Source organism: Falco cherrug, chromosome 1 (genome assembly GCF_023634085.1).
Source record: "Falco cherrug isolate bFalChe1 chromosome 1, bFalChe1.pri, whole genome shotgun sequence".
Classification (NCBI taxonomy): Eukaryota; Metazoa; Chordata; class Aves; order Falconiformes; family Falconidae; genus Falco; species Falco cherrug.
The window spans coordinates 107683420-107694477 of record NC_073697.1 but is presented as its reverse complement, the minus strand read 5'-3'; the positions used below and the strand labels follow the sequence as shown (position 1 = coordinate 107694477).

At 53.8% G+C, this 11058-nt stretch overlaps 1 protein-coding gene across 1 annotated transcript in view; it reads left to right on the top strand.

Annotated features, from left to right (window-relative positions):
* Positions 1–2788: 2788 nt before the first annotated feature.
* The window catches only part of SLC43A2 (solute carrier family 43 member 2), a 30576-nt gene continuing 22306 nt past the window's right edge, over positions 2789–11058 (top strand). Inside the window, exons 1-2 of the mRNA XM_055716794.1 lie at positions 2789–2861; positions 4686–4882. Of these exons, the coding sequence (XP_055572769.1) occupies positions 4723–4882 (160 nt within the window). The 5' untranslated portion in view covers positions 2789–2861; positions 4686–4722. The remainder of the gene's footprint in view (positions 2862–4685; positions 4883–11058) is intronic.

Here is an 11058-nt window from a genome sequence, read left to right as displayed (position 1 = left end):
CACTCTTCCCTGCAGTGGTATCACCCACTGCCGTGATTATAACACCAAATACTCTGGTATACCAATAAAAATGCTCATCCTGGCGAGACCTGAGCAGCAGCCTGGCTGGAACTCTGTTCTGCACAGGCTAGTTTTTGTTTTGATGCTATTTTATTACAGTGGCAGGGACAGCCCCACATTTTATTTATAAGCAGCCATTTTTTCCTAATTGGTTGGATATTTTCAGCCTGTGAGCTGAGCAGCGCTGTGCCAGAAGTGAGCATCACGTGAGCCAGTTCGCCCTGGGTACGGCATGTAAATAGCTGACAGCCTTCCCTGACATTGAAACAAGCACCCAGCTTTGAGAAAACGCTGCTGCTGGCGCTGCAAGAGCCTTTCATGTTCAGGAGCTGAGCTGCAAGGCAGGATGTTTTCACTGCTTGAAGATGAAGCATCTTCACCCTGTCTGGGCTGTGCAAGGATAGCAAGCGGTGGATTTGCAGCGTGTGGCTGCCCATGCACATGCCTGCAGCCTGGTTGCGCTGGTGTCTTCTTGCTAGGGATGCTTCATCTGGCTTTGCCGTGGTTTTAGTACTGGATGCAGGAGGTTTGCAAGCCAGAGCCAGCAGGTGAGGGAAGGGTTAATGTCTTCCCATGCTGGATCTCTGACTTTCCAAATCTCACTGCAATGGTTTGAAGCTAGTAAGTGGGAAGCGGTTCCTCTGCAGATCCTGTCCCCAAGCGAAGATGCTCTCTGCTGGGGCAGCTCAGCCTCGAGGAGGTAGGAACAGAGGCTCAATCTGTCTCCCATGGCCATGGGGGTCTGTCCCCCACCGCCACAGCCCTGTAATCTCCTTTCCCAGACTGCCCGAGCTCTGCCTTTGAAGAGGACCACCTTGTTTACCCCAATGGCTCTGTCCAGCCGAACTCATTCCCAGCCAGTTTCTATAAATGTGTCTTTGTGCCAGTGCTGTTCTTCAGCTTCGCTTTATTTTTTTTCTCTCCATGATGTTTACTCAGTCCCCGGGTGTATTTATAGATGTCAGCGGATCACCTGATAGCTTCTTTTCTCCTTCTAGGATAGGAAAACCAGATCCCCTCGTGCTCTCGCTGTAGCAAAGGGTTCCCGTGTCCCCAGACAGCCTCCGTGTCCTCCTCATGCTCCTTTCTGTCACAGTTCATGTTTCTTGGACACAGTGACCGGGTCTGGGTGCTGAGTTCTCCTGGGGCCTCGTGCTGTCTCAGCCTTCCTCTACCTCTGCTGAAAACACTGCACCGACCCAGGCTGCCTTGTTTTCTTTGCACTTTTTTCCCCTCATTTGTTTGCTTTGGCTTAAATCCATTTTCCAGCTGTTGCAACATTTGGCCCTTGTCCCACAGCTGAGGCTGAGGAGTTTCCTCTTCCCACCCGTCACAGTCTGCCCCTTCCTCAGGGATGCAGCAGTGGGTACACATCCACCCGTGAGGGCCCTCAGCTTCTGCTGAGCCACTCAGCGATGTTTATCTGTCACCAGCACAGTTTTTACCTCCTTTGTCTGAGAAACTAAAAATAAACCTGCAATGATTTCCAGGGATATGCAGCCACCTCCTCTGGCCCAGGACCTCGCTGACGAGCGATGGCTTTATGGCAGGACAAGAAATTCTGCAGAGGAACACGTTGAGAAATAATTGAATGCAAAAAGTGGTCAGGGCTCTGGTGAGCTCGACACACAGCCACTCTGGCAGCTTGCAGTGATTTCACTGTTATTTCAGGGAACAGCTGACTGTGCTGGTGGGCCGGGGTGCCGGGAGGGCTGTTACCCCCTGCCCGGGGTGCCGGGAGGGCCCTTACCCCCTGCCCAGCCGTGCTGGGGGTGGCAGCCCAGGCTGTGTGTCGGATGCTTGCTCCCAAATGGTCTTTTAACGGGAGAGGGGCACTTTCCCGGCTCCCTCCGCCGCCGGGGAGCGGGATGGGTAGGCTTTGCAGGGCGGACCCGGTGCCTGTAACCGTGGTGGATGAGAAATAACGCGGGTGCCGTTACCGAAATGGCTCCGTGTGCTCGGCCGGGGCTACGCGAGCCGCAGCGGTCCCGTGGCGAGCGCGGTGCGGCTCTCCCCGCTGCCGCTCGGCGCCGGCGGGGACCGGCAGCAGCCGGTACCAAACCCCGCAGGGAGTTTCCTGCTGTCCCCGCCGTGCCGGGAGGGGGAGGGCGGCCCGCCAGGGCCCCAGCCCGCTCCGCGCCCGGGAGCGCCTCCGGCCGCCGCCGGCGTCCCGTTCATCCCCCGCGCCCCTGCGAGGCCGGCCGCCGCCCCCCCGGTGCGTTTCACGGGCCTCGCGGAGGGTGTCGCCCCCCCCGCCCCGCTCCCCTCCCGGTCTGCCCCGCGCCCAGCCCCGGGAGTGCCGCTGCGGGCTCAACAACGGTGGTTGTGTCCGGGTACGTGTGGCCGTCCCGGGGGAGCCCAGGGGCAGCTCGGTGCCGGGGGTACCGGGCGGATACCGGGGGTCTGTACTGGGGAGGATACCCGGTGGGTACCTGGGGAGCTGGACCAGGGAGGATACCGGGGGGAGGGTACGGGGGAGGGTACTGGGAGGAGGTATCGGGGGGGGGGGGGGGGGGGCGCTGTACAGGGGAGGATACCGGGAGGATACCGGGCGGGTACTGGGGGGAGGCACCGGGGGGGCTGTACCGGGGAGGATACCGGGCGGATACTGGGGGGAGGTACCGGGGAGGGTATCGGGGGGGGTACCGGGTGGCGCGCGATCCGGCACGTGCCCCGGCGGTAGCGGCGCGCACGTTCATTGGTTGAGGCGGCGGCCAATCAGCAGCGGCGCTTGTTTGCGCCTGTGGCCGGATAAAAACCCCGGGTGGGAGCGCGGCGCCGCGGAGCGGGTGCGGCGGCGGGTGAGCGTGGGGGGCGCATCGAGGGATGGGGGGTGCGCTGGGGGAGTCGTCTGCGTGGGGTGCAGGAGCGGGTGTGTGCGGGATGGGGTTTGCGTGGGGGGAGGCTTTGTATGAGAGAAAGAGTGGGGTGATGTTAGCGTGGGGTGGAGGAGCTGGGTGCGTGCGGGGTGGGGTTTGCATGGGAAGGGGGTAGAAGGGTGCATGGGGGGTTGTGGAGAGGGCGGGGGTGCGTTGGGAGGGTGCAGGGTATATGGGGGGTCGGGGTGTGTGTGGGGGGCTTGTGCGTGGGAGTGGCATGCATCGGAGAAAGTGGGGGGCTGATGGGGAGAGCTGGGCGCATGGGTGTGATTTGTGGGTAAGGGAGCAGGGTGCGTGGGGAGGGAGAGCGCAGCATGCAGCAGGGCTGTTCGGGGGGAGCTGGGTGCGTGGGGGGTTGATGGGGGAGTGTAGCGTGGGGAGGTGTGTGGGTAGGGAGTGGGGTGTGCTGGGGGACAATGGGGTGCATCGGGGGGTGGCTGGTAGAGGAGAGCGTGGGCTGCACCTCTTGCCGCAGCGAGGATCTCTGTGCTGAGGAAGGACTGGGGAGGTAGTGTGTGGGTGCAGGGATGAGGAAGAGGAGCTGATGGAGGAAACGTGTCGTGGGTTGTGCTGGGGGAGCGGGCCTGTGGGGTGGGTGTGCATGGAGGGGCATAGCTGCAGGCTGGCTGCCTGGGGCAGGGGCCTGTGGACCAGCCTCTGTGGCTGGAGGGTGGCTGGGCCAGACCCCCACTACCGTGCCCTAAAGCAGGCCTGGGGCCTCAGCCCTGTGGAGAGCCCTGAGAAATCGTCTTGGGCTGTGGTGTGCAGCCAGCAGATTTCCCCGTAGTGCCTGATCACAGCATGCTCTGGGCTGGGAAAAGGCTCAGCTTGTCTAAAATGGCTACCTGCCTTATGACCCAGGGCTGGCCCCTGTGCTGCACACCTCAGGGCTCCCTGGAGCCGTCCTTTGGCCAGCCAGGTTGGCCCTGAGATCTGCCGCTTGCTCTCCTGGGCCCCAGGGGCTGGGGCGGGTGGAGCTGGAGACAGTTAACTCGACTGCAGCATCTGTGGGGCAGCCCGGTGATGCCAGGGTGCTGAGGTGGAGCAGCATGTGCCGCTGGCCGTCCCAGCCAGTGCACCTGGCTGTCTGTACAGCTAGGATGGGGCAGGATGTGGGCTGCCTTGTCTCCCAGCTGGGTGCTCTGGCAGTTAGCAAAAAGTGCTCCTTCATCAGCCATCTGTGATATAAACTGCATATTGAGGACCTGTGCTCACCTTCCAGAGCAGATCTGTGCTCCTGTCTGGGGCGGAGCAGACCTGGTGGTCACTAAAGCCACCCTTAGGGCAGTGGGGCTGCCTCCTCGGTCCCAACCTCTGCCTGCAAGCAGAGGGGAGATTGGGGTGCTGGCTGAAGCTCCCTGCTCTGGCACGTGTTCTCTCACTGCCTTACAAATGGCCCCCCTGCCCTGTACAGCTGATGGGGGAGTGGGCTCCGGGCAGTTGATATTTGCTGCACTTTCATACCTGTTGCTCGGGAAGTGGAACGGAGTCCTTGAACGCTCCTCTGTCACATGGGGTGTGCACTGGAGGGGCTGCTCCAAGGGCACCTGTGCTCCTCCATCCCTCCAGGTAACTTGGCAAGCTGGTACTTGCAAAAACAAGTTTTATACTTGAGTGCCTTACATTCAGCAGGCAGGTTTGCTTGTGTTCTAGTAGAGAGGTCTCTTCTTAAACTATGGTTTTTTGTGCTCTTTGAGCAGCATGTGCTGTCTATGGACTCACTGGATGTTGTTCTGGTCTCTGCAGGTTGAGATTCTGAACGAGGCCACCTTTCCACGCAGCAATGGCACCCACGCTTGCTACTGCCCATCGCCGGCGCTGGTGGATGGCGTTCACAGCCATCATTGAAAACCTGCTCTTCTCTGCTGTTCTGCTGGGCTGGGGGTCCCTCCTCATCATGCTGAAAGCAGAAGGGTTTTATTCCTACCTGTGCCACGAGTCGGGTAAGGATGCTCTGGAGACTCATGTGAATAAGTTGCTGCTGAGGTTTGCTGCTGTGGTTCCCTGTCTTAGGGTGGTAGGTCAGTCCTGGGGTAGAAGGAAGGGATGTACACCCCTTTCCAAAACCAATGGCATCCTTGTGATAGTGTAATGTGCTTGTAGTTGCTGTTGCTTTGCAGGGTGGTTGGAAAAGAAGCCCTAAAGATTAGGTAGAGCTCTTCTGGACAGCCTCTTACATTTCACTGTAAGTTCTTTCTCTGCATGGTGTCTTGGCTGATCTCTGGAGGGAAGGACTGATGGGTTCTGGAAGACAACTGTTTGTGGGGAGTGTGTCCTGAGTTTGTAGGAGGAAACTATAGGCACTCTTTCCTTAGTTGTAGGAAAGAAAAGGGCGAGGGTGACAATACAATAGGAGAGCCCGGTACTGCTGTTGAAGAGGAGTTTCAGAAAAATTGCTACTGATGTTTTGTTCCTCTCCTTCTTCTATCACCCAGGATATGCTCAAACTAGGCTGTGTCTCTAGGAGGGCTTGAGATCTGCCTTCAGGCCCAGCCAGAGGAAGCGGTTGTCCATTTTGCAGACACAGCCTTGCAGGGAAGGAGGCAATCTTGTGATGTGGGAAGGATAACCCTGAGAAAAAAAGTGTAGGTGGACATACATCCCCAGTTCGGGCACGGAGAGAATTGTGATCTGGGGAATCCCACAGTGTGGTGGGATGGACTGTGGGGTTAAAAGGAGCCCGTAGGTAAAGGTGTGGTATGGATTTGGAAAGCTGCTTTAGTGACAGAAGATTTGCACTTGGTCAGAGAAGGGAATAGCAGAGTAAAGAGGCAGGAGCTAGGTGTTTGGGCCCTGTTCAGAGATGTGTGATGGTGGATCAGCACATTGAGGGCTGCTGAGTGTGGGGATGGAGGAGGAAGCTGTAGAGGAGGAAAAGGAGTTGGAAATGAGTGCATAGACCCTTTATGGGTAATGGCTGAGAATAGTGGGGGAAATCTGAAATGTAGGGGAACAAAGTCCAAGCAGTAGTTGTGATCATACTTTGGGGTTTTTTTCCTCACTCTTCAGCTGCTTATTATGATCTCTTCTGCTTTGTGTGTCTGTGGGTGCCTGCCTCAGTCTTGCACAGAGGCTGGGTTGGTGCACCTGGCAAACATGCACGTTTGTCTCTTCTACCAGCTGAAACTTGGCTGCTTAATCTCTGTCCTATGCTCCGCTTGTAGTTGGTGCTTCCAAGTGTGTCTGTGTATTTTGGGTCTCCAGTAGTGCTCCAGACTGTGTGAGGGAGAGTCCTTGGTGGCTGGTGACCATTTAGGACTTCTGTTCAAGGCTGCTCTGTTCTTGCCAAGCCACAGTGACTTTGTTACAGGCATGCGTAAGGTATTTCATTAAACCTTTCAGGTGGAGGCTTTCTCACTGAGATAAACCACATGAGAATTGATAGGAAAATGCCTGCTCTCAGAGACAGTCAGCATTTGCTTATCTGTTTCCTGAGATGTACCCTGCTGACAAGAGCCCTGCTTCACTTGGGGCCCACCTTCTACTCTTTGCTGTGATTGCTTTAAATTCATCTGCCTTTGTCCCAGGTCAGTGGGACATTCACCTTGGCTTCTCACCCATGTTTGCCAATCTGTGGTTTGTCTGGCTCTTCCCATGAGAGTGCCCATGCCACAGACCACAGGGAAGATACAAATATTTGGACTGTGGTGAAACTGCTGCCTTGGGGGCAGTTTCTTCCTCCCAGTGACCAACCTGTGCCCTGAGGCAAGAGAACTTCATCCCTGAAAAGAAATTTATGTAGTCAAATATCCTTATTGTTCTCAAATATCTGGCCATCACTGCTGAACTCAGTGATGGCTTGTGATGAGCATGGAGGACCAGTTATGCTGGTTTCCTCATTCATCCGTGCTTACGCGCTTTCTCTGTTGTCCTCATTGTAATCTCAGTGATTTGGTGGGGAAGAGTCCTGGCTCCAAGTGTGGAGAGAGCAGACTCCCTCACAGCTGCCTGCAGTGGTCACTGAATGACCAGCACCAAGCTGAGTTTGAACTTTGCTGGGATTAGGATGGCCCAGTGGTTGCCTTTCTCAGCATAACCCATTGAATCCTGCAGCCTGAGTGGGTACTTGGCTGGAAGGTTAGTGCAAACAAATTATAACTAGTAGCCTTTGGGCACTTGTTGTTCCTAATGCTGCTGTGTGCATTTAAGTATTGCAAAAAAAGACTTTTCCTAATGAGCCAAAGGTTCTTGGCAGGGCTTTTCATTTGTCAGCAAAAGCTCTTGCACTTTGTGATGCCTTCCAATGAAAGAGAAAACTAGACCTTGTCCCTTCTGCAAGCTCTTCTCTGAAGGTAGCAGCAGCTGCCCAGAAAGTGACTGCGATTCATGAAGGGCTCCTTGTCTTCCTGTTGAATCCCCTGCCTTTTCCTGCCTGTCCTTGGCTTCTGGTATTGGCTTTTACTCTGCTGCCATGCAAACATGAGGGATCCGCTGAACTTTTAACTTGGTTGTGTGAGGGTGGAGATGGACACCTAGAAAAATATCCACATCAAAATAACAAATATTTTTAAAGCAGTTGTGCAACAGGGTTTGAGGGGGGGGGGGGGGGTTTGTACCCGTTCTGGGCGGCCAGGTTTGGCCACATCCTGAGAGGTATGTTTGAAATGTGCTGACAAGGAGTCTGGTAGTGGCACTTTGTTCCCATTTTAATTTTACTACACTACTACTTGGCCTTTAACCAACTGAAGCAGCATCTTTTATTTGGTGCAAGTGCTGATTCCGCAGTCTTTATCGGGATTTGGGCCTTATCAGCTGTTGGGGAACTTGATCTCTTCAGTGTCTTGCATTGCTGTAGTGTTACGGGGATTGGGAAGCTCAAGGCTTGGGTCTGAGACATTTAAAAAAATATCTTGAACCTGATAATCTGCTCACAAAGAGCAGAGATAAGGAGCCAGTTGGACAGAGGGCCTTCCTCTGAGACAGGGCTGCAGAAAACTAAAGGGACGATAAGCTAATTCACTTAGAGCAGGTTAATGTGCCTTAACACTGGCATAGGGGGAAGGTGCTGCCTTGCAGCTCTTGGCTTGTATTTATTTGGGGTCTGTGGTGGGGAACTTGCAGTCTGAAGGTCCCTTCCAAGCTGGTAGGATGCAACAATGGCTTGTAGAAAGGTGGTGCATGTGACCCTGTAAACAGGAAAAGAGTAAAAGTGGTAAATGTTCAATTTCTACAGGAAACATGCTGTGTTGATTAGCAGCTGTCAGTGGTATTGGAGAGCTGCATGGGAAGATGCTGGCCCTGGGTGAGAATTGCTGCAAAATGAAACCACAGCTGGGGAGCAAAAGGGAGTTTAACTGGAGACTGCTTCAGTTATATGAGGCTTTCAGCTGGGTGCCCAGAGAGGGGGTCCTGGAAGTGCAAGTGGATGGACAGGCAGAGAGGGGAAACAAGAATAAATTGCATTCGCAGTAGTATCAAGCAAGAACATCTCCTCCCAGTTCCCAGAAGTATGACACCATCCTGAAAAGAGAAAACATGTTCTTATGTGGGCAGACTGCAGATCAGTTGTTTGCACATGTCTTTCACGGATAATTTTTTACCAATGTTCCCAGACTCCTTGGCTCTGACTTCTTTTTTTTTCTCCCCATCTTTTTTTTTTTTTCCTAAAAAAAAAAAAAAGGTGAGACTGTCCCACAGAGCTATTGCCAGGGTATCTGGGGGTGTCTTGCCTGCTTGGCTCAGTCTGATCCATGAAACAAGGTGAAAGGAAACCTCCTCTCTGCTGTCTGAGATGGCAGTCACTCTTGAAAACACCAGACTTGTTCCTCTGGTAATGTGGTGTGCGCCTGGGATTCGAAGAGGTCAGTAAAGAGTAGTTAATGATTGACCCTCTCATGAAACCCGCAGTGCTTAATTTGGGAGAAAGGATGACTTTAAATGTTCCAGTAACAGCCTGAACAAATCCCAGTGACGAGCTTGACATAAATGATTACCGAGGCAGCCTTCCTCTCACCTAAGCTGTCATTCTTTAAATAGTAACTTGAACTACTAATTGGCCAGTAGAAATCCTGCCGCTTGTAGGGGGAGCGCTGTAAAAATAGGCAGTATGTGCTTGTAATTGCTGATAAAGACTTGCAGCAGCTTCTAGCTTGACAGTGGTGAGCATACATGGACTGCGCCTGTGCTGCTGGCTTACCTGGGTGGCACTCCTGTGTGTCAGACCTGGCATGCTTGCATGCAGGTGGACTTGGCAAGAGAATTTGGGGAGGGCACCACTGTCATCACAGAGACAGCCCATCCCCAAAGCACTGTTGCAGATGGAGCCAGGCACGTAGGAGACTTTCCCCAGCAGTGTGGTGTGCACTGATCTGGAACAGGATCTGAGCTGTGATTGAGGGGAAACTGCTGTTTGCTGTAACCAGGTGCATTAGGTAGGTGAGTAGTTAGGCAGGTTCTCTGCCTATTAATCCCCTCCTAGCTGCGTGTGATATGCTGCCACTCGTTCTCCTGTGCTGGTTACCTGCTGGCACATGGATCTGTGCTCCCCAATGAGATGGCTCTTGGCTGGACCTTGTGCATGCTGCACACACCTGCGGCCCCTCCAAAATTTTCTATTTATGGAGGTGGCTCAAAGGATCAGAGGATGTCAGGGTGCCAAGGGCTGCTTGAATCATTTCCATTACGGCTCAGTGGATCTTCTCTTGTTGCTCAGGGGCCGCTTCTATTTTCACAAACAATTTGTATTTCCACATAGCACTGCTGCCTGGCCCCTCCTTGGAGTTGGTGATGAGCAGCTGTAAACAAGGGGGTTGGTACAAGCAGGGGCTGAAGTTTGGTGCTCTGTTCCTAGCCTTCCTGGCTGTAGTAAGTCTTCAGAGAGAGCCAAGTTTCCTTGCTGTGTCCTTTTCGCCTCCTGGTGTTGCTGCTCATCGTGCATGCTGTTGAAGGATCTGCTAGCAGGCATATGCTGTCAGGGAGCTCTTTGGGGTCACGTTGCAAACATACATGTCAAATATCAGCAGTAATGTGTCTATTCCAGCTGTAAATGCTGGATATTTCTGTTTTGAGATTTCTTTGTGGGAAGGGTTGACAAGGCTCTTTAACACATGCAGCCAGAAGTTATAAGGTCACTGCACTGTCCGTGTCCCTCCACCCTTCTTCCACTCCACAGCTGAGCTATCTCTGTAGAGTGCTGACACAGGGAAACCACTACTACTTTGTCACTCCCCTGCCCCAGCCTTGTTTTCCCAAGTTTAACCTCTCACCCACATCTGTTTCCTATGAATTTATCTTTGTGGAGAGCCCAAAAAGCCGTGAGGCTGTGTGCCTGTGCCTGCCTCATGGAGATGCTGTTAGAAGTCAGTGTTTAAGATCCTGAGCCACAGCAAGAGGAGAATGTCAGGGAAAGATGGATGAAACAGATTGAGATGTAGTGTGAAAACTGCAGAGAGCCTCCCAAGTCTGCCCCGGACTGGTGTTTCTGAGGATGTGACTTGGGAACCTCAGACTGGAGTGCTGTCCTCCCTGCAGAAGGGATGCTGATGGGATGTGTGGCCTTTTGGGGATATCTCTGTCATTCACTCTGGCTATCCATGACTAGCAGGGCAAGAGGAGGGACAGATGAAGTTATCAGTCAGAAGCACATGGCAAAGGGAAGGGACAGTCGTCACATGTTCAAGGCCGTGTTGAATGTGGCTTTGAGCAACCTGGTCTAGTGGAAGGTGTCCCTGTGTGGCAGGGGGCTTAGAACTGGATGAGTTTTGAGGTCCTTTCCACCCAAACCCTTCTGTGATTCTATGATGACTGGCCACAGGCAGTTTGAGACCAACTTAGTAAAGGTGGTGGTGAGAGAAATGTAAAGGGAGAGAAATGCTGTGCACCTTCCCTGGAGTGCTGGGAGGGGACAGAGGAAGGTTTGCAGGCAGCTTGTAAGCCTCAGATATCAGTGTCTGAATTCCTGCTAATACCTGATGTCTGGAAGGTGGAGTGTAACTTGTTTGCAATGGACACACAGCTGGGAGGGTTGTGTTTGCCAGCTGGGAGAGCCTGGGTGAAACCAGTAACTGAGTGGTGCTAAGGCTTGGGTAGAAGGCAAGGATTTTCTAGGTGGGGCTGTGTGATCTTCAGAGATGCAGTGAGGGCAAGAGCAGCCAAGGGGATCTCCATGAGCTGCACCAAG